At 40.7% G+C, this 24,363-nt stretch overlaps 1 protein-coding gene across 1 annotated transcript in view; it reads right to left on the bottom strand.

The window, feature by feature from the left end:
- Positions 1–24,363, bottom strand: part of FREM1 (FRAS1 related extracellular matrix 1) — a 122,806-nt gene that overhangs the window by 81,551 nt on the left and 16,892 nt on the right. The window contains 11 exon segments of the mRNA XM_006754231.2: positions 2,000–2,093; positions 5,240–5,448; positions 9,120–9,287; positions 10,589–10,679; positions 11,347–11,543; positions 15,253–15,311; positions 17,906–17,961; positions 18,216–18,315; positions 18,909–19,253; positions 21,291–21,422; positions 23,358–23,466. Coding sequence (XP_006754294.1) covers positions 2,000–2,093; positions 5,240–5,448; positions 9,120–9,287; positions 10,589–10,679; positions 11,347–11,543; positions 15,253–15,311; positions 17,906–17,961; positions 18,216–18,315; positions 18,909–19,253; positions 21,291–21,422; positions 23,358–23,466 — 1,560 coding nt within the window.

Raw genomic sequence — 24,363 nt, 5'->3', positions numbered from 1 at the left:
AGCCGCCCAAAGCCAGCAGGTGGTCATCCCCTGAGGGATCCCAGACTGGGAGAGGGCATAGGCTGGGATGAGGGACCCCCCCGCCCCCCGAATGCACAAATTTTTGTGCGCCGGGTCTCTAGTATTTTAAATAATTAATTATGTCAGCAATAATCTTTTAAATGTCTGCCTTCATCCCTTGCCTGTAAGCTTTGTTTGTCTTGTTCATCATCACATCCCAAGCATCTAGCATAGGACCTGGCAAAGAGAAGACACTAATTAAATATTTATGGAATAAATTATTGTAGCCATGTATATTTGCACCAATTATCCTGCTAGTTAAACAATTGTTCAACTCTACAAGAAGTGTACATGAAACTGTGTTGAAGCTCTCCTTTAATGGATAGAGGGATGGGGTGATAGAAACGTAGCCTTATTTATTTAATCACAGGTAAAAACATGTAAGCAATATTTTATTTTCTATTGGCTTATTAGGAAACAATATCTTTGTTCAAATCCTCTGAGTGGATTTATTGAAGACCCTCTATATTATTTTTCTTGACTCGATCAATGAATCTCACTAATACATTCATGATGACCATCTTGCAGTTCACAAAATAGCCTCTGCTTCAAATGAATAATAAAGTCCAAAGGCAACAGAATTAAAACATTCCTCCTAAATTAAAAAAAACAATCATATGCCAAAAATTGCTTGTGCATCTGATTGGCTTTCAAAGGTCATGCCCTTTTGTCTAAAAAAAAAAACAATAAGCACATTGTTTTTCCCCAAATGTACTGCTCACTGTCATCAATAAGAAGGTGGTTATCAATAGAAAATAGGTTGGATCGGATTATTTTCCCTTAAAATTTGCTTTTCAGAAAATAAAGGTAACTTAGACCAGTTTTCTATATCTAAAAGTCTGCCAATAAAAACTAACTTTTCTTATTGAAGCTGAAATAACATGCTGCTCTTCATCTAGGCCCCAAGGCCCTCAGGAGGATTACGTGGGAAAATGGAAGGAGGGGTTCTGCATGGTGACTGGAAAGGTTAGCAACATGAAAATTATAATCACCTGGTAAGTTACAATCGAGGCAGTGGTGAGGAGGAAGGAATGCTGGTACTTTAAATTCTACCAAGTACCAGACAATGTCAGCCCAGGTCTACACAGTCAAGATAATGACTTTGGGCAAGTCATTGAACCTTCTTGGACCTACATTCCTTCACCATAAAATGGAGAGAATTCCTTCCCTGTCTACTTCTTAAAACACTAGATGGATGTAATCATTCTTAATTATTAACTGTAAAACATCATACAAACACATTATTATCACGAATAATTTCATATCACAATGATCTGACAAAATTCAAATCGAAGTAGGATACAGTGTAGTAAGGATAATCAGTGACTCTTCCAGGAGCATGATGAGTCCTTTTGAAAACCTTCCTTTGTCACTAACTATAAATACCTGCAAATCCTATGAGTTATGCTTATGGACTTGGGTGGTCACTCAACAGCAAAACTTGGGAGTTCCCATCAGGCCTTTGGGCATGTACTCAACCTTTATGTGCAGATTTTTCTTCATTTGTCAAAAGGGGGGAAATAAGCCTTTCATACAGACCGCAGGCGAATTCACAAAGGGGCACCACACATAAGCAGACACAGCTTCTTCCCCACTACAGAGAAAACCCTACTGATACTGGTCTAACCTTCCCAGATGTAGGTTGAGGGTTACAGCTCAACAATATTAGAAATAATTTATATGTAAAAGCAATTGCTTTTCAAGTTAAGTATAAGGAGGTCAGAGCAGTTGTATGTTTAAATGGACTAGAGAGAGAAACAGTGTGCCCATTTCACCAACACAACTTTGCCCTCTATTGCCTGTCCTGAGACATTCACAGGTGAAGGCAGCCTTTCTCTTCTTTGGAGTCTCTGTTTTAAATTCTACCGGGGACTCCAAGCAGGCTTCCAAACCAGATGCTCTACTTCTATATGAACCAGGAAGGAAACGTTCTACCCACCTCAATGTGCAGAACAAATTCTACTGAATTGGTGCCATCTGTGACCTCCAAGAGTATGTCATCCTGAAGTGTCTCAGATCCATCGTGCTGATACCTGTGGGGATGACATTATCACTAGGAGAGCACACTGAGATGCCTGACACAAGACTTCTTCCATGGCTTTGGCCATATGCTTAATCAATAAGCATCAAAAATGCAGCGGGAAATCTTGGAAGATGGCAAGGTAATCATGGAGTCACAGATTTAATCACTTAAGGGTCCATGAATGTAAAATTACTCCACACTAGAAAACTGTGTTACATGCATACGTAATGTCTTCCCAAAGAAAAAAAAAAGCAGTCCTTCAGTTTGCCACCGTGACAATGGGAACCAGGCTACTTACAGAAATGCTGGTTGGTGCCAGGGGGACGCTGAGACTGAGCAGTAGGCAGGTAAAAGCAGGACACTGTGGATTTTCATGATGTTCCCTCCTTCCCCACTTTTAAAAATAATCCTTATGCCTGTGCTCTGATATACTCAGCTCTTCTCTCAAACTCTGCTCTATGAATTAGTTATTGCTTCTCTCCTGCCATTTTCCCTTTTCTATTTATTAGCTCCCTTCCTCTCAATCCATAAAAAAATTCAGACTTAAAAATATTTCCCTTGGTCTAGCCTTGGCCTCATTTTCCTTTAATTCTCAGTCAAACGTCTTAAAGAAATTGTCTGATCCTAGACTTTCCTTTTACTCCCCAGACCACTGTAGTGATACACAGTAAGTTCTAAACAGCTGCTGCATTGAGCCAAATTTATAACTTATCAGTGATCTGTTTAAGATACGTAGAAAAGAAAATAAGACTTAAGAAATTAAATTAGAAGTCCTATTAGAAGCCCGTCACAAAGTACTACACATTGTATGACACCATTTATATGAAATGCCCAAATGGGTAAATCAATAGATTAGTGGTTGTCTAGGGCTGGGAGGAGAAAAAGGATGGGGGAGGGGTGGTGGTGGCAGATAAAGGGTACAGCATTTCTTTTTGGGGTAATGAAACCATTTCAAAATTGATAATGGTGAGAGTTGCCCAAATCTATGATTATACAAAAAGCCACTGAATTGTATACTTTAAATGAGTGAATTGTGTATGTATGGCATGTAAATTATATCTCAATAAAGTTGGTTAAAAAAAACAAAGTAGAAAAGGAAGTGGAATTAAAAATAGTATAGTATATTGGTGTGTGTGTGTGTGTGTGTGTGTGTATCTCACATATGAAAAATTCTAGCGGTAAAAGGTATTGTACTCGGGACTAGTCTCCCCCATACTCTGGCTAGGAACTCATGTTTGGGATTCTATTCCAGTGGTGGAGAAGGTCCCCTCCAAGCCCCAGGATCCCTCCCACAAGCTGCCTCCTTTACTTTATTTTGTCATGCTCCCTGATGTTTTCATCAAAAATAGGCTGATATGAGATAATGTGCTAACGCTATCCTACCATGCTAAACTTCTAAAAGGGCCACGTAGGTGTAGGAGTACATATCCAAAGGCATGCCTATGAAGTCAAAGAAAACTTCCTTTAAAACAAGGCTCCTACATACTTTCAACAATAAGGGGTGAAAAACTAGACTCTTCCATGTACTAGCTAAGTGACCTCAATCTCTTTGTACCTTAGGCTCAACTATGAGAATCAAATCATCTACTTTGTCAGGTTTGACTGATGTAAAGATTAAATTAAAAACATAATTGCAAGTTTCTAGAACAGTGATGGCGAGCCTTTTGAGCTCGGCATGTCAGCATTTTGAAAAACCCTAACTTACCTCTGGTGCTGTGTCACATATAGAAATTTTTTGATATTTGCAACCATAGTAAAACAAAGATTTATATTTTTGATATTTATTTTATATATTTAAATGCCATTTAACAAAGAAAAATCAACCAAAAAAACGAGTTCGTGTGTCACCTCTGTCATGCATGTCATAAGTTCACCATCACTGTTCTAGAAGAACACTTGAACTACATATGCTGGCAAATATTGGTACTTTTACTTTTCTATCCATCATTCACACCCTAGTAAGAATTACTTAAACAGCTTTCTAATGTGAAGCTAAGAGCTGAGATCTCAAAAGAAAACAAAATCTTAATGAGAATAAGAGTACTGAAAAGAGCCCTAGCTGGTTTGGCTCAGTGGATAGAGCATCAGCCTGCGGACTGAAGGGTCCTGGGTTCGATTCCAGCAAGGGCACATGCTAGGGATTGTGGGCTCGATCCCTAATAGGGGGCGTGCAGGAGGCAGCCGATCCATGATTCTCTCTCATCACTGATGTTTCTATCTCTCCCTCTCCTTTCCTCTCTGAAATCAATAAAAATATATTTTTTAAAAAGAGTACTGAAAAGAGATAAAGATATTGGAGACTGAACAACGTACATAAATAAAATTGTCAGATTAAATTGATCTTCTTGTGTACAAATCCTAGTTCCTAGTCAATATTCAAGTGTGGAACTAAGCAGCTGATGCTTAACACCTTCTACCATACTCTATCAAAAAGGCCAAAATTCCTATCTATAACTTGTACTTGTGAGACATTAACTAGTATGTTGCTTTTGAATATCTTGCATTGTTTTATAGAGAAAGGTTTTTTTTTACTAGATTTTGTAAAACGTTTCTTACAGACCATGAAAGACTAAGTTCAAGGTAAGGGGAACTACTGTAGGACCACTAGGCAGGAATTGCTCTGAGACTATCAGAGAGTCAAGTCCTACTCCATGCCATTCCTACCCAACCTACCCTATTTGTTTGCCTACAAATCCCCTTCCCAGTAGAATATAATAAAATTTACACTGAAGACATTGATCAAAAGAATTCTATCCCAGAGTTTCCAGGGTTATGAAATTGACTTTTCTTAAAGCCAAGTTCAATTACGTAGATTTGCCTTACAGATGATTTCACTCTATATTCATCTAGTTTGACTGTTATCTCTTGCAATATGTGCAGTTTCAGCAAATTTAATATTCGTGGTAATGAATTTTTGCTGTTTAAATATCCATAAAATCATTCCCATTGGTACAGCAAGCCAGAGGGAACGAAAATGCCTGAAGAACAATTAAAATTTTGTCATTTCTAATTTTCAACTGACCCTTGAAAGTATTAAGTGGCATGAAAGCACTTCTGAATGAATTAGACAAACTTCTTTCTTTTCCTCTGCCTCACTATTGATCCAGATGGGGGCCAAAGCTAGGAAAAAAGAAAAAAGCCAGGAAATGTACTAACCTAACTTTTAAGGCATGGACGTCTCCCCAAGAAAATGTGCACCCTGTGCTCAGAGGAAATCCATTCAGCTCCACCCTCCCGTGCTGAGGCAGTCTCTGCAGGAAGAGGTAGATGCTGTCTAGTGTTGTGTCCACATCGGAAACCAGGACGTGTTCCGTGCTGATGACGCAGTGACCGCCCTCAGCCACTCTTAGGGGGTTGGTGAGTACCTGGAAATAAGGAAAGCAACATTGAAAGCTTTGTTCCATGCAGTATCCCTGAAGAAAGAGCTCGTTAAATCAATGAAAAGTTTCAGTACTATATTCACTTGTTAAATAATTTTTTAAGAATGTGGTAAAGGGGTCAAGCCCATAGTTCAACATCTCAGCTGAAAAATGTGATTTACTAAATGTTTCTGATTCTAAGCATGGATGGATCTGAAGAATCAAGGCAAGTCTGTGGAACTGAAATTATCTACATTTCATTCATCCCAGACCCTATAGAGTAAAAGCAACACACTGGTTACTATCAGTGGAGCTAACGTGAGAAAATAATAACATTTATCATCATGTCCACACCTACCATTGTTTGACACATATACCTTAATCTACAAAACAATCAAAAGCTTTATCAAATTCCCCATCTCTTTCTTTCAACCTAAAAAAATCTTAAAGACTTGGGAAATTGGAGTTTTTAAACACCAGTTATAAAGAGTATCTTAAAGATGGAAATGGGTTGGCCCTGACCGGTTTGGCTCAGTGGATAGAGCATCAGCCTGCAGACTGAAGGGTCCCAGGTTCGATTCCGGTCAAGGGCATGTACCTTGGTTGCGGGCACATCCCCAGTAGGGGGTGTGGAGGAGGCAGCTGATCAATGTTTCTCTCTCATCAATGTTTCTAGCTCTCTATCCCTCTCCCTTCCTCTCTGTAAAGAATCAATAAAATATATTTTTTTTTAAAGATGGAAATGGGTCGGAATTTTAAGATTCCATAGGAAATAGATAAATAGACTTACCCAAACATTTGACTTAAATATTGAAGCCATCAAGATATTTTTATAATCGAAAAACTCACTGCTCAACTGACTAATAATTCATTTGTAAATAAAAAGCAAGTTAGAAGGTATAGCAAGGGAATGTTCCATAGTCAAGAAAGTTTAGAAAAATGTTACCTACAACGTCTTCACCTTGGAGATTTATACGGCACAGAATACAGTCAATGCTCTGAGATCCTACAGTAAGGAAAGGGTAGGTCTGTTTAACCTGGCATTTTCTCAAGTTTGTATTACTACCCAGAAGCAAAGCAAGTGGATCCGCTTGGGCTCTGAGAGCCCTCACAGATGACCTGGGTGGATGCCCTGCCCTCTGAGGACACAGCCTTCTCCATGGAAACAGCCACTTTCCTCAGAGAAAGAAGACCCATCCCAGGGGAAGCGTGTTAAAGGGATGAGACCAGGAACGGGCGAGGACAGGGAAGTCAGCGAGAAGAAGGCGCAGCTCCACTCAGAGCCCTGCTCCACCCTCCTGCCCACCAGGCACAGCTGCCAGGGGCATCCATGGATGGCCCAAGGACAGCCCGCTGGGCCATAGAAACCATAAGACCGACCACCCTGAGACAGCTGCCTCCTATTCTTTAATAAACTGTTTCCACCAGAAAAGGAAAACATAAAAGCAAGAGCTTTCTCTCCCTACAGCCACCCTCACTCCCATCCCTCCTCAAGGGCCTTACTCGCACTTTGCCAAGCCTAACGTTTTCACTGTGTGTAGGAGAAAGAATAAAGGGCGCTCTTGTTGAGAAAGGAGTATTACCTTTGAAACATTTTTCCTGTGTTGCATTGATTAATATCCCAAGGAATATACCTTGTTAGAGTAAATGATTTAGTATGAGACATATATATATTTAACAACTTTCAAAAACTAAAAGCACAAGGCTAATTTGCCCCCCACGCATTATCATTGCTTAGGCACTGGTCTTCAAGTTAGCATGGTGTCAAGATCCCTAACAGTTACCATTCAGCCTAGTGTGATGTGGGTGTTTGAAATCAGGAAACCACTCCTGTGACCGGTTTCACTGAAACTAACTCTTTAATTTTATTTCTACTATTCTCAGGTCTCTAAGATACTATTTCATTTGTCCCATCGACCAGTGGTCGGCAAACTGCAGCTCGCGAGCCACATGCGGCTCTTTGGCCCCTTGAGTGTGGCTCTTCCACAAAATACCAGGTGCGGGCGCGCATGTACAGTGCGATGGAAACTTCGTGACCCTTGAGTGTGGCTCTTCCACAAAATACCACGTGCAGGTGCACACGTACAGTGCGATTGAAACTTTGTGGCCCATGCGCATAAGTTGGTATTTTGTGGAAGAGCCACACTCAAGGGGCCAAAGAGCCGCATGTGGCTCGCGAGCCGCAGTTCGCCGACCACTGCCGTAGACTGTAGAATATAGAAGTCACTATGCCATGTTAGCTCCAAGTCCTCACAGCTATTCAATCAGCCTTCAGATGAAGTAGGGACCTGCTCACTGCATTCTTCTTGGCTTTCCCCACAGCTCATCTCTCTCCGGGAAATGACTTGCACTGCTTTGGATAAAGAGTATTTCCCCATAATTGTTCAAGAACAGTTTTACCTTCTTTAGATGCCAGACTACTTCAGGCCTCTGTCTCATAAAGAAGAGGATGGTTCAAATAAAATCTAATCAAATTAACTGTTTTACTAAACTATTTCCTCCACGGAAATGTGATCTGGTTTCTGACAGAGAAAGAGTCAAAGAATAGAGCTTAGATTATCCTGTCTGGGTTCCTTGGTGCATCTTTTACGAAAAATTACAAGTTCACGCTGGCAATTTAAATGGCTGTGCTGAACTGAATGGTGACTTTGGGGACTGGAGAACGCGCCTTTCCCCACTGTTGCTATGAGATATGTGGGCTCAGTGTTGCCAGAGCTTCCAAATTTTCAATGGAATCCAGAAATCGAGACTTGATAAGAAACCTCCTGATGATTAAGTGCTGGCAACTCATTATTCAAAAATATTGTTTTTCACCCAAGTTCTGTGGGGTAGGTAAGCCCCTCACTCCCTCGGGGTGAACCATCTGCACCACAACTGTGGGCTGGTGTAGAGATGGTGAGGAGGGAGCAAGAAAGGGAACATCAGTGCTTTCCTGGCTATATTCCAGGTAGCTACCTGTGAAGGTGACCTTTGGGAATGAGGCATGTGTAGGTTCTAGTCCCCTCGAATTCCTAATGGGTGGGCAATCCTACTTTGTCTTTTGGCTTCTTGGGGGGGAAATGAGCCCAGCAATAGCCACACTAATTAAGCCTAGCACTCTGATGGGGAGGAGGCGGGATATGGAACAAACTCAGTATGAACCCCAGCCTCTCAGATAAGACACACGAAATGGCATTGCCTTTGTAGTCAGTTTTCATGACAGACCCCAGTGCTTTAGGGCTGCATAAAAATTGGGGAGTAGGACTGAATAGAATGGAAGGGCCCATCTTAACTCATTTTGGAAAATTAAAAGCTTCTGTAGATTACAGAGTAGCATAGCTGGCCTGCGGTGAGAGCAAATAAGCCCTTCTGGTTGCTAAGAGACCCATAATTTAATCCCCTTCCCCTGATCAACATGTGGAAGTCGGCAGAAAGAAAAGCAAATGAAAGAGATTTTGATAAAGCTTTGAAAATAATGCCAAATTCAGCAACTGGAAAAATCGCACTTTTTAGACAAGAAGTCCCGCGGGAGGTGAAGAGCTCCCCTTCCCCATGCTTTTTCCTACACTGTGACTGGAACATAAAAAAGTTCTTTAAAAAATGCCTGCAGGTACTTTTTACGTTATTAAAAATAACTCTTAAAGGCTTTCCTTAGGCCCTCCCTCTTCTTCATGCTTCACAGCACACACTGCACATACCTCAGGAACTTGGTTGTCCACGGGAAGAAGTGTGATGTTAAAGCAGATCCCATGCAAAGCCCCGCCGTGCTGGTTACTGACGGAAAATGTGAACTGGACGTGTCTGAGACGGGGGCCTATGTCACTCAGGGGTGGCATGTAGGCCACTTTCATGTAGTTCACAGCATCCTACAAAGTAAACCGAGATGGACACATGGATGCCAATTTGCAAGGATTAGAGACTTTTAGAGACTTAGGTCTCAGAGAACCATCCTGATAAGGCCTTGGACTGTTGTAAATGCCACCATCATCAATTGGAGCATTCCAAAAAAGTCCACTTTATAAACCACATTTCCTACAAATCAGGAGGGAAAAGGACAAAGAAAGTAAATATATCAAGCGCTTGAAGCCAACCAACTCTGTAAAAGACAGGACACTCGAATTTTAACAGCTTCACCAGAAGTAGAGCTCTACCAGTTCAAGTAGTTGCATGATATTGGTCAAGTGGCTGAAACTTGCAAGGCCTCTTTTTCCTTATCTGTAAAATAAGTGAAACGATAAAATAACAGTACTTACGAGATAGGGTTGCCATACTCACTTACAGCATCTAACTACAGGGAGATTAGGCATAATGGGACCCAAGCTACAGCTACAGCTGCTGTCTGCACACTTATCACCCTTGGAGGTCTTCAGAGAAGAGTCCAGGGAGAAGGCTGATAAAAAATTTGGATCAGCAGATGTTCTGGTTGAATTGTGTCCCTCAAAAGGTATGTTGAAGGCCGAATCCCTGGAACCTCAGCAGGTGGCTTTATTAGGGAATAGGTTGTTGCAGATGTAATTACTTAAGGTGAGGACCTAGTGGAGCATGGTGTGCCTTTGATCTAACATAACTGATACACTTACAAGAAGAGAAGGGAGACAAATAAGAAGAAGACAGCCATGGGATGACAGGCAGAGGTTGGAGCAATATATCTACAAGCCAAGTAATGTCCAAGACAGCCCGCAAACCACCAGAAGCGAGGGAGAGGAAATGAAGGATTCCCTTACGGGGTTTCAGAGAGAGGATGGCCCCGCCGTCACCCTGATTTCAGGCTTCCAGCCTCAGGCTGTGAAACAATAATGCACAGTTGTTTTAAGCCATCCTGTTTGTGTTACTTTGATACGGCAGCACGAGTACACTAATCTGGCAGGATATTAAATACACTGAATTTAGTGGAATAAAGACATATGTGCCTGGTCCCTGCTGGCAAAACAATGCAGAAGTCTGCACTGAGTTACAAGATGGTGAAATCATACCCAGCTTGATCAAGCATTGTCAAATAGATGTTGCACGCTTAATGTAAATGCACAAGCAGAAAGAATAAAGACATCGAGCACTGGTAACGGACGTCAAAGGCCATCGTTCTCAAGGGCAATACTAGGAGCACCATGACTTCTCCGAGGATAATTCCTTCCATCATGTTTTTCAACATTGTAGCACAGCATCCCACCTGAGTGAAGGACTTTAAGCCCTGGGCTGCAGGATTCTTGGTCAGCTTTGGTATGCTATCCACCATGAATAATTTCCCAGCGTCCAAGTGTCTAAAGAGAAATATTAAACACATCAGCTCATTTTTCAAGTAATGAGAATTAAATCAAATAGCCTACAACCAAGTTTTTTAAAACTAAAAGAGCTCATTGTGGGAAGAAATAAAATATGCCATCTTTATATTCTCTTTATGTTAGGGATTCTAGTCTTACGCTTAATCTCATCAATGCTATTTTCATCACTGCTGCAAAAAAATATGTACGCTATTTTCTGCTTTGACATCAAGAAAGAGAATCATTATTCTCATCCTAAAAATGTTCCCTTGCTATCAGGTACATGACACCAGCTAAGGTATATATTCATGTCACTTCCTTGGATTGGGATCATAGAATATGACCATTTTATGGCCTGCAATACCTAAAAATAATGCTATAGAGACTCATTACATTTTACTAAAAAGAAAAACATAGCATTCTCTTTAGAAAAGGGGATTAGAGACTGTTTTTAGGCCACCTAAGCTAAAGACACTACAAGATAACAGGTCACTTACCCGTTAATACAGCTTTGGAAGGAGGTATAAGTTTGAGATTAGAGTAAATGCTGAATTGAATGTATGTTCATGTTGGACAAGAAAGCAATTGAACCACAGCACCATATATTGACCCTTTGGACTTTCCAGTCCTAGAACACAACCCTCCACTAATGACCTTTCATAGATACCTGTGACTGAAAGAAAAAAACGGAGGAGTTGTTATTGTATAGAGCAGCTCCCTGTCATACGATTCCGTATCTATGAAATGCAGATGTTTCTTGGTTAGGTAGGCCACCTCCGTTTCCTTGACAACCAGATGCCGAGAAACTCCAGGAGCCTCTTTTGGAAGCTGGTCATCCACTGGAGTGATATGAATTGTCACCACCTGAAAAGAAATGATCTGTACCGTTACTTTGAGGTACCAAAAAGACACCAAAGGCAACACCCCACAATCACCTAGTCACGGTGATTTTTGAAAACTTACAATTATAATATACTTTCACTGAAATGATTTAGGAGGTAGTAAGAATGTGAACCAAAAATGGAACATTCTCCACCCATTTGATATTACATTTTAAGGATGTAATTATCACAATTATAGGTAATCGTTCGTGAGTGCTATATAAAATGGGTATTTCTGCATCTCCCTTCCAACAACCACCTGTGCATTTTTTAACCTCCCTCTACTCAGATTCTAGAAACTGTGACATAAAATTTGGCTCCTCATTCTCTCTCCACATATGTATAAAACACCTCCCAGAGTCTCTACTTATAAAATTCTTAAATACCGTAGTGACCACACTCCACTCCCACCCCAGCTGTCATTCCTACTGTTACTGGTCTAGCTCTAGCTCTCATAATTTCTTCCTTACATTATTGCAACAGCTTTCTGCTGGCCCTAACTTTAGTAGCTAATCTGGACTTACATACCTCTAGTGTTATCTTTTAAAAAATACAAATCTAATTAGGTTATTCCATTCCTCAAAGTCTTAACAACCACCCAGGAGGGACAGACTTACTTAAACTCCTTAGCGTGGCATCTAAGGGCCTCTGCAGTTTGGTTTTGATTTTGTAGTGATTTTTTGCCAATATTATGGTGTTTTTTAAAATTATTTTTAACATTTATTGTGAAAAGGATATATAACCTCCCCTCCCCAGTTTGCACACCCTATTTTTCCACTTTATCTGCTACTCCTTTCAGCATTAAGCCAGCACTCCAGCTGCACACAAAGGTGTGGGTCCTAGACTTTAAGCTTTGGGTCATGCTGTTTCTTCAATCTGGAATTCTTTTCTCCTGCTTTCTCCAGCAGCCTGGGTTTTTCTTATCCTTAATGGCTCTTCTTGAAACTTTCCCCAATTTCTCAGTTGGAATTAATTGTTCCTAAATTTGTTTGTCCCCTGAGAAACATTATTATTTTATGTCTTATATTATTAGTTAGTAGTTCACACATCAGTCTCTCCTAGATTAGAAGTTCTGTAAGAGGGGGATCATAGACTAGTACAAACCACATGGAATTTGGCAGTGAACAGACCATTAAAGGCCTAAGTATGCCACTTAGTAGCTATTGATCTTGAACAAGTCACTAAACGTTCTAAAATGTCGATTTTCTTATATGTAAGTTAGGTATAATGACAACAGCCTCACAGAGTGTTATGAGGATCAAAGGCCACTATGTACATAAAAATGTCTCACACATAGTAGGTGCTCAGTAAATATTCTGTTCATCTCTGTACTCTCCATCTGGAACAGTATTTTGTAGGTAGAAAGGACTTTATCAGTGTTTGCTAACTGAATGAGTCAATATGTCCTGTTTGTGATTTTAAGAATTCTTAAAGCACACTCACAGGTCTGGATCCTACTGGAGGGCATGGAGGGTTTTCTAAACAGCTTTTTAAATTTTTTTAAATATATTTTTATTGATTTCAGAGAGAAAGGGAGAGAGAGAAAGATAGAAACATCAATGATGAGAGAGAATCACTGATTGGCTGCCCCTTGCATGACCCACACCGGGGACTGAGCCCGCAATCTGGGCATATGTCGACCTTCAACCACTGAGCCATGCTAGCTGGGTGGCCAAACAGCTTTTATTATCACATTTTCTTACAATAATTCACGACTGGTTGTGAGAAAGCAATTATTTATTCTCTCTTGCAATGGTACATTTGCTTGGTGTCATGGGTATTCTTATTCTGGTTTTTATTTCTTTTGATGAATTTAATATTTTAATAACTTTATTTTAATAAAGTTAATATTGTCATTGAAGCACAGATCTGCAATGCCAATTTTTTAAAATATCTTTTTTATTGATTTTAGAAAGAGAGGAAAGGAGAGGGATAGAGAGATAGAAACATCGAATGACTGTCTTCTGCATGTCCCCTACTGGGGATCAAACTGGTGACCTCTTGGTTCATGAGTGGATGCTCAACCACTGAGCAACACCAGCCGGCAGCAATGCCAATTTTGTCTACAATAATAGTATTCACAACACCCAATTTGAAAATAAAGTGACTTCCTTTTTAAATTGACATACAAAGCCAAAAAAACACAAAACTACAATATAGAAAATACCGGAACATTAGCTGTGCAAGCTGTGCCCCCTGAGGCAAATCAGCGAGCCCCTTTGGGGTCAGTTTTTCTCTCTGCACATTGGGAATGATAATAATGGCTATTGTAGTGAAGTGCTGTCAGGATCAAATGAGATAGCTAGTAACACTGTGAGTACTTGGTAGTAGGTGTTCAATAAGTTAATTCCTTGTCTCCTTTCTTTGCTCTTACAAAAGCCTACAGCATATGTGCTCCTCCATTATGAAGCATTTCAATAATTAAAAACTAACGGCAGTTATCAAAATAAATAAACACGATAACAGTCATTTCTCCAGTCTCCTGGAGTTTGTGTCACATTTTTTCCCCCAATTATAGTTTTCTGCTAATCTACAAAGTTCAGAAATTCTCTGTGGGGTTTCCCAGCCACAGTGTGGATCAGTGAGGCTGCACTTAATTGAAAAACTGGATTTAATAAGGAAACAATAGTTATTGTGCCTTAAAGAGACCATTTTCCATGCTAATTTAGTCTCCAATGTGTTCTTTGTGTAAAAAGAATGTACAAGGCATGCTTTTTTATACTCCTATAGTAATTCTTGGTGGGCGCATTTTTCAACATGCTTTATGATCGCCTAGGTTGATGTGTCTTTACATATTGATGCATGTTTAAACAATTACTGTGTGTGTGTGTGTGGATGAGAAAAATCCTATTTTAACAAACTCCATGGAGAAATGAACCATTTACATTTTACTGAAATTTGGTTGTAACAAAGACGTTACTAAATAGCCATTCCCCAATGGTGAGAAAGTAACGCCCAGCCCAATCGCAGGGCTCTCCCTTGCTGGGGTCCCCTGCATGCCTCCAGTCTACTTATGGTCACAAGCACCCAAAAACAGGCTTATAGGGAATCCGAATACAAAGTAACAAATCGGTACACAGAGTGACAAAGCCTAACCTTGACCCTCAGTGTTCATAATACGGTATTTTGTGGGCTGATATCTCTTCCTTGTTGACATGGATTCTTGATCCTTTCTTTGCCCTGACCTTTGATTCCTGCCTGATTCTTTATCTTACAGCTCCCTTTGAGTTTATCCTGAGCTACTTCTTGCCCTCAGGAACTACTCCCAATGCATTTTGCCCACCCCACTATCAGGTTTGACTTCTTCTAAATCAGTGGTTCTCAACCTTCCTAACGCCTCAACCCTTTAATACAGTTCCTCATGTTGTGGTGACCCCCAATTTCATTGTTACAAATTGAACATAATTAAAGCATAGTGATTAATCACAAAAACAATATGTAATTATATATGTGTTTTCCGATGGTCTTAGGCGACCCCTGTGAAAGGGTCGTTCAACCCGCCAAAGGGGTCACGACCCACAGGTTGAGAACCACTGTTCTAAATGCTCACACCCTGGGCGCCTGTTCTCTCGTCTGGCCTCAGTTCATTGCTCCCTTCCACTTCACCCACAGGCCTTTGGGGCATCTGCTTTCATTTCTTAGTCATCTTTCTGCTTCTCTCTTCTGTCCTTATTTTGCATTTTCCATCTTACTTCCAACATTACTCTTTCCTGGTTTAAGATCTCCTGAGGCTTAAACCCTGTAAAGCTCTCTACGGAGAAGGATAAAGAAGGGAATATTTTTAAAAAGGAAATTGAGAGCATGAGGCTTTATTTGATGACAGTCATGACAACCAATATAGAAAGAGGGAGGGGTTTCTTGCTGATATGTGAGCACCTTGTTGATGTACAGGTAGATGTCTCAGCAGGAGTATCCAGTTAGGAAGCATGAAAGGAGGTAAGGAGCAGCCCTGCTTGTGCAACTTCCTTCCAGCTTTTACTAAATTGTTTCCCACCTGAGGAGATGCTCAGTTTCTGCCTCTATCAAAGGATGTGTTTTCAAATGTGGCCTAAACAATCATCTGAGCTTAACTTATCACAAAAGCTCCCATTAAGTAACCATCTTATCTGGACCTTTAGTTGAACAGCTGAAAGTTACAATTTTTAAAAAATACTTTAAATACAATTTTATATGTAGGGCATGACTAGATACTTGTCCAAATTGGAGAGGCAATCATCAAATAGTCTAGGTCATCATTATAGTCCCTTAAAATTTGGACTTTTCAATGAAGGTATCAGGGTTTTACACCACAAAAATTCTCACCAGCACCCACACATAAAATACTTGTTCTGTTGTTGTGCACACACTAATTCCTGGCTCTGGAGAATTAAACTTTCCAAACTTTCCACTTACTACCTCTTCATCTCACTACCTCCCCAGTTCTTACAAAATATTTCCTTTTTTTTCCCTAGTTTCAATAAAAGTTGAAAGAACCAGAACAGTTTTTGAGATTCTATCTGAGTCACATACCAAGGCCTGAAGACACAGATGAATAATTTAGGATTCCTGTCATCAATGAGCTCATAGTTGATCCAATAAAACAAATAATGGCCTCACATTATAGTGTTTTGATATTGGATCAGCTACATAAAAGGATCAGCTGACCCAGCGTGGGGGAACTGTGGGATGAGGGCACCAGAGAAGGCTTCCTGGAACAGCTGTTATCGCTGAGAGAAGGTCCATGTCTGGAGAGGACGTGAGCTGGCACTGTCACAAATCAAGAGGGAGAATTGGGAAAAGGATACTAGATGAATTATATTGAATACAAAGTTACTACATCAGTGGATTTTAACTGTCCTCAGTTATAAGGATATTGCTGATCTATTCTTCAAGAGACCCTGTGAGGGATTCTGAAGTTAATCTAGTCCCAAAAAGATAAAGGTTGTAATTAAAGCAATGGCAATGGATGGGGAAGTATAGACAGATGAGAGAAATTTATCTGATAGATTTAGTTAGATTTGCTGACTAATTAGTTATTCAGATATTAGAGAGAGAGAGGGAGAAGAGGTTAGCGATGACTTCAGGGGATTCTAGTTACAGTGGTTTTGTGCAAGTTTGGGGGAAAATATACTAAATGTCTGTGGACATGGTGTTTTTAAAATCCTGGTGAGATTGACATGTAGAGATGACAAGTAGAGAGGTGATTACACAAGGCTGAGCTGGAGAAAATTTAGGAGCCAAACAAAATATGGTACATGAATATAGAGTAATTTATAGGTTCTCTCTCTCTCTTCCTCTCTCCCTCAACATCTATATATATAAAATCCTAATATACTAAGTGTCTGACTGATCGGTCAACCGTTCGGTCGACCGCTCGACCAGTCGCTATGACATGCACTGACCACCAGGGGGCAGATGCTCTGACCAGTAGGTTAGCTTGCTGCTGGGGTCCAGCTGACTGGGACTAGGTGAGACAGGCTGGACATCCCCTGGAGCCCTTCCACAGTCCCTCCCCAACCAGCCGGCCAACCTCTTGTGGTTCCTCCCCGGCCAGCCCCCATTGTTTGAAAACAAAGCTCAGTTTGAATAGATGCAACAGATGATTTAGAAATAAATCCTATTGATAGTTGTCATTTAGGATTAGCAAATCAACTAAGGTCTCAAGCAAAATGTAATCTAGAAGTAGAATATAATAACACAAGAACAGAAGGGACTGTTATTTGTAAAGGAGTTGATTTGTTACTTAATAAGCAGTTAAATTGAGAATTTTCTCATTCTCCAATTTTTCTTAATAGAGATCACCTACTTCCTTCAATTCCTGAGCTCTCTGATATCATTCTTCCTGATCATCCATTTTGGTTACCTTTATCGGAGCAAACAGATGAAGAGCTCAATCATCTCTGCATTGGCTAATGTGAGTGACTATGACATGAGAAGACATTATATAACAAACAGGGACACAAGCTGTAAATAGCCATTCCAGAACTGATTCAAGATTTGCTTAGAGCCCTGTATATGCTCCCTTCCAAGATAATAGGGATAAAATGCCTAGAAAAAGAAACTATATGTAGTAGGTGATCACTTATGTGCAGCTCTCCCTTTTTCACTCCAGCCACTACCCACCCTCTCCTTGCAGGGAGCTTATCTTCTTATAGTTGTCCAGATACTATACTAACTCCATCTCTGTAATTTTTATATGAGAATCCCTCCTTACAATTATTTCTGCATTCTGTGAATTTAAATGATATCCTTGAGTGGTAGTAACACTCTTAGTTCTCCAAAAGCAACAATAGAGAATAGCTAATTTATCTATTGAGTGCTTACCATGTGCCAGAAAGTTCGCAGTACTTTATATATATTACTTACTCTCACAATCATTCCATAAGGAAGTTGTATTAGTCCCTGTTTTACAGATGGGGACACTGAACCACAGATCAATCAGATAATTATGTCAAATGCAGGAGAGAAACATAGGCAGCCGAACTCCACAGCTTATATTTATAACCGAACTCCACTGCTATATATAAAATGTCAGTGTTTTCTTGAGTGATATGAGCACAGCAAATTTTGTGAGGTGTCCTGTATAAAGGTGCTGGAAATATCACACACAAAAATTTGCAAAACTCATTCGAAAAGTAAATGGTAGAGAAGTGGTGTTACAAAGAAATTGACTTACTTAAATTCAAAAGAATCTTCAAAGATTTCTCCACCAAAGTGACGATAGTAAATGATGCCATTAAACAGGTCCCTCTGAAGAAAGCCAGGGACAGGATAGCCTATTGGGTCCACAAAACACCAAATATTTTTATAACCAACTGCAAGTGTTTGGGTATAAAGATATCGGACTTACCTCAAGTCTTCTCAGCATATCATGTTGTATGTACCTAAGGAATCTTCATAAAAGCTTATACATAACAAAGCAGGAAAATTAAAGTTGTTACATCTGTCTTAAAATATGTGGATGAATTAGCATTAGAAAAGTCTTTTTAAGAAACATTGTCTTAAGAAACACTACTTGATCCCTATTTTGATGCTCCTGACTATTTTAAGAACTAGTTATGAAATTATTCTAACAAAATATAAGGAAATGTTATTCATGAAATTACTTTATCAAAAATCTACAATAAGCCAAACATCTCTCTTCAAAGTTATTTGTTCTATCACTGTGCTTGGCTGACTTAATTTTTCCAAGTGAAATAATTACTTTCAGAACCAGCTCTGGAACTTTCTGGATGCCCACCCTTGAATGAATCAACTTCAAGTCTCTAAGTCTCAAGCTTCCCATCTACAAAATGGTAATAATAAGAGTATCTCACCTCATAAACTGATTCCCACCTTTGCACAAATATCTTAACTGCCCAGAACTTACCTATCAGTCCTGGCCCTGGCTTCTTCATGATCTCTCCAGCCTGAGGAGGTCTCGTGACATTAAAGAAGATGTAGTCATCACTGGAGTCCATGTCTGAAGCTCTCAGCATGGAACCCTGGATCAGTATGGTCTGGCCCTCCTCCAGGTCAATAATAACGTTATTGATGAGGAACGGCGGACTGTCATCTTTGGGCAGAATGTTGATGGGAAACTTATAGCGGATGCTGTGATGACCATCAAATATCCTGAAGACCACAAAGTCTTTGGTGGAGTCACTGTCATCATGATGATAGCGAACAACTCCAGCCTGCAGGTCAGCCACGGTGAAGAGAAAGCCTTTCCCCCCTGAAGGAGAGAGCAGAGATGGCACTGACTGAGGGAGGGGCGCAGAGGCAGCCCTTACAGGGAAAGCTGCACTCGGCAAAAGGGGCACCGAGGAAAGGGGAGCAGCTGATACTTCCCTCTTTGGGAGGAACCACCTCCACAAATCAGGTTTTGAACACTGGCTGTAACAATTACTAGCTGTGTAGATTGGGCAAGGTTGAGACTCATCTATAAAGCAGAAATAATGCCTACCTCATAGTTCCTAGGATGGACGGGAGAACTTAAACAAAAGTAAGCCGACAGTGAATGTTAATTGTTGTTTCACTCATTGTTATCAACCTACACGGCAGAACTTCTTACTGGTGTGGTCTCAAACCTCAGCATCAGCACCATCTGTTAGAAATGCACGTTTTCAGGCCCTACCCTAGACCTACTGAAATAGAAATTTTGGAGGTGGGCCCAGCATTATGTGCTTTATTAAACCCTCCCAGAGTCGAATGCATGCTAAAACTTGAGAATCACTGGCTTATTGACCAAGAGCTAAAGCTCTGGTATCAAATGGCCAAGGTTCAAATCCCAGTTCTGCCACTTACTAGATACATGACCTTAGACAAGTTGACTTCTCTAAGTCTCAGTTCCCCATATGTAAAGTAGGAATAGGAACAGTACCTCACTTCATAAAGTGGTATGAGATAAAGCATGTAGAATATTTTGCACCATATCTGGCACAAAGTAAATACTTAATAAATATTAGTACTACTTCCTATATCCTCGGAGCCCAGAACATCATTGTCCTATGGGCTACTGCTCTCTCTATACTTCATTTCACAGTATTAATAAACATTGCTTCACTTTGTATAAACATTTATCATTCTTGATGGCAGGAGCCTCATTACTCTCCCCACACCATGTGTTTGTGTTAAAAACCTCACTGGAATCATGATTAAACACTAGCATAATGGATGCTACAAACTACTTACCCAATAGCCACTTACTGCTTCTTGTTCAGTACCAGGATCCCAGTTCTATTTGGAATGGCATGGGACTATTTTTAAAAAATCATGTCCCCAGACTCGACTGCATGTTGGGATAGCATGTGAGTTGGTAGGAGATATAAGTGAAAGTCATTGTCCTGGGACAAGTGGTTAAAGAAAGTAAGCTAGAAAGCAAGCTAAGATGGCATAACTGCCTGCCTTCCTTCCTTCCGTCTTTCCTTCCTTCCTTCCTTCCTTCCCAAATGCATACCCGAAGCTAGAAGTATAGGTGCCATCTTGTGAGCATCAACCTAGCAGAAAAGAGCATCTGGCATCATGGATATGGAATGCCACATCTGGACAACTGGTCACATGAGGGAAATATGAATTTTTAAGCCACTATAATTGAGTTGCCCTACATGCAGCTGAACATCCACCCTAACTGGCAGGCTCAGGCATAAGCTGACCTGGCACAGTCCTGGGATTAGACAGGAAAATTTATCATTTTATTTTTGATTTCAGAATTCCCTTATCATAAATGATGATAAATAAGAGCTCTCTTTCTGCTTTATAATTAGGCAAACTAAGAGGATAATTGAATTAAATCCTCCGAGCTCATTACCAAGAATGGACTCTATCATCATAAAGTATGGCTATTATTTTTATTAGGCTCATTAACCTTAACTACCATCCTTATAATTATAAATTCATTTCTTTTAAACTATGGTAACTGCTCCTAATGTCATAATAACATAATGATTAAAAGTATTTTTAAAGGCATGTTTTTCAATACATTTCTATGAGACAGAGAAATGAGAGGAAAATATTTTGTCTTCCTACTGGGATGAGATAACCAATTAAGGAGTATATTTAGAAGGAGCCCAATGAGGCATCTGAACTTTAAATAATGAGCTGCGCCTAAGGCAACCAAACACAAATGTTTCAAGATCTCTAGATTTGGGGGATATGACAATTCAGTTAGAAATGGGGCCCAAGAGATGCTGTGTGTCCTATTAAACACGATTTGCTTTTGGAGAAGTTTCTTCTCCAGCTCCTTGCTCGGTTACCAAGGTGGGTCCTTCACCTCTTACTGTGAGCCGCCCATGCTGCAGGCCGTCCACGGTGACCAGCTGTACAGCGCAAATGTCGTCGTTGTCGACAACCTGAAACTGTTCCCAGGTGATGGCCCGAGACTGCCCTTCCAGGAGACTCAGACCTGCAAGACAAAACAAACATGTTCTATGACATGCCAATGCGTGTACGTTAAGACAAAATGAATGCATTTTAACTCACAAAACGAGCTGAAATTGTATTCTCAAAGCTTTTTCAGAACCTGGAAGTTAGCTTTTATTGCTAGTACTATTTTCACTTTCAGTACTATCACCGCCAATCTGGTCATTGGCTCCTCGGAACATACCCTTTACATACATGACAGTGCCAGACAGTAAACACCCAGGAAAGAACAGATGGTGTGCTCACTGTGGCCTCTAACGCAAAATGTCCACAAGGACTTTTCCGAAGGCCACATCCAGATATTGTGTGGGCACAAGCGGCAGAAGTACTTTTACAAATAAACCTGAGCCTTGAGCAACAGGGGTTTGCGCTGCACAAGTCCATTTATACAGACTTTTTCAATAAATACTGTAAATGTGTTTTGTCCTCCTCATGATTTTCCCTTTCTCCTGTTTTCAGTGTAGGATTAGTGCATGCAACCTGCCTCAGTAGCTGTTGCTAGGGAACCTGAGCTGAGACATACAGCATATTTAAGGGAAGAAAGGGAAGGAGGGAGCGACAGAGGGAGGGAGGGAGGGAAGGAGGGAGGGAAAGAAGAAGGGAGGGAGGGAGGGAGAAGTACGTATAAGGAATCTCCGTGACTGGTAATAACAATTTTGAAGCCAAGAGTGTACAGTATGGCTCAGGACAAGGCATCACAAGGAACACAGCAAAAGAGCAAGCAAGCAGACTAGAAGTATAAATAGCAAAACATTAACAGTGGCGATGTCTGCATGGGAAGTAATAAATAATTTTGAAGTAATAAATTATTTTATTCATTTATTACTATATTATTCATTTTTTCTTGACCATTCATTACTATTCATTCTTTTTTTCTTTTTACTATTTATTGTACTTTCCAAGTTTTTAACAATGAACACATAAGTTCATAAGTAAATTTTATTTTATTTTAAAAACGGAGTCTAATGTCCAGAGTAGCCAAAACCAGATTTGGAGTTCTCTTAACAAGCCTGATCACACATAAATATATAGACTATTAAGTCTCTATGCTCATGTAATAATCTACTTAATATGTGATTATAACTAAACTACAGGACACCAATTCCTTCTTTTCATTTCATTATCCCTCTAACAGAGGTAGATGAGACACAGAGTCAAAATTATAAATGAAGGTTGCTCAACCAATGTTATCCATCTCTACTGAAACTCATGTGTGCATGCATATATTACCCACATGCAAGCGTGCATGCGCGCGCGCACACACACACACACAGATGTATTTAAGCTGCCACCAGAAGATTTAAATCAGACACAGATATGATCCCCTTAACAAAACTTAGCATCACTGCTTATGTTTTGAATACTATTGATGGGATTAATGGGAAAGAAGAAAATCTTCATTTACATTCTACATTTACATTTGACCTAAATCTATACATTGCACTGTAAGTTCAATTAGAAATGAGAGGCAGAGTAAAGCCTTCGTTTAAAACAAATTAAGCCGTTTAAGCTCTTCTTTATGTATTGTGGTTTCCAAGCAACACAACTTAACAATAAGACAAATGTATGCCTCCCTTCTATCCCTCTGAACAATTTGAGTTGGAGACCTTTTCTCTCTCAGCCCAACTGGAGCTCAATATCACACAGTCACTTCGTGCCTCTGTCAGGTGAACGTTGTCCTGGCTTATCTCCTGCTGAGGAAAGAACTCGTCTCCAGGACCCCCGAATCCTGGATTCAAGCTTCTCACTCTTCTAGTAGGAAAAACAAAATGAAAGTAACTATCTGATGCCCGAACTGGACTGAGTTTCAGTTGCCTCGTGTGTGAAATGGGAATAAAACTGCCTTTCTTTCCTGGCACATGTACTTTCTTTCTTCCCTTCAGGGCTGGGTTGCTTGACACCCTACACTGAGCTGCACCTGTGTTCCAGGACACGCGTGGGGCGTTTGTGTCTGACGTTCTGACGGAGATGTGGATGGTAATTGGCGTGCTCCTTTCAAAGAAGAAGTCGTATACCTCCAACTCCACCTGTAAGCAAACAGTTGCATATGAGCCACACATGGAGATGTTTGAGCATAAAATACCTTCACACCACAGACGGAGGCTGCTGCTGCCTGATCTCCTCATGACAGCCTGACCGCACCTTTTCAGGCTCTAGATCTTGCTGCTTATAATTTCTAAATTTTCTTCTCAATAAAAGAATTCTTAACCTGAAATAAGCAAACATGATGAAAAAGTGTCCCTGACTTTGCTCAACATCAAACCAATGGAGCCTCTCTCAAAGGTATAGGGTCTAGAGCAGTTCTCAACTAGGGGTGATGTTGTGCCCCCGGGGGACATTTGGGAACGTCTGGAGACATTTCTGGTCTCACACTTGGGTGTGTGTGTGGAGGGGGTGCTCCTGGCATCTAGTGGAGAGAGGGATGAGGTGTTCTGCTAACATCCTTCCATGCACAGGACGGCCTCCATGACAGTTACCTAGTCCAAATGTCACTGCCTCTGCTGCTGAGACCCGGATCTAGCGGCATCTATACAACTAGCCATACTGTTAAATATCCAGATTTAACTTGCTCCTGTGAAATCCATAACTACTAAATGGGGCTATATAAGTTTGAGCCTTATTAGGTGACTAGAGGTCCGGTGCACAAAAATTTGTGCACTCGGGGGGGAGGGGGTTCCCTCAGCCTGGCCTGTGCCCTCTCGCAATCTGGGACCCCTCGGGAGATAACGACCTGCTGGCTTAGGCCTGCTCCCGGGTGGCAGAGGGCAGGCCCAATCCCTAGGTGCAGCCCCTGGTCGGGCTCAGAGCAGGGCCGATTGGAGAGTTGGGGCGCCACCCCCTGTCATGCACAGAGCAGGGAGATTGGTAGGTTGTGATGCCACCCTCAGTCACGATCAGGGTAGGGCCGATTGGGGGGTTGGGGC

The sequence above is a fragment of the Myotis davidii genome, unplaced genomic scaffold (genome assembly GCF_000327345.1).
Source record: "Myotis davidii unplaced genomic scaffold, ASM32734v1 scaffold1471, whole genome shotgun sequence".
NCBI lineage: Eukaryota > Metazoa > Chordata > Mammalia > Chiroptera > Vespertilionidae > Myotis > Myotis davidii.
Note: the sequence above shows the minus strand (reverse complement) of the source record. Positions and strands in the feature narration are given on the sequence as shown.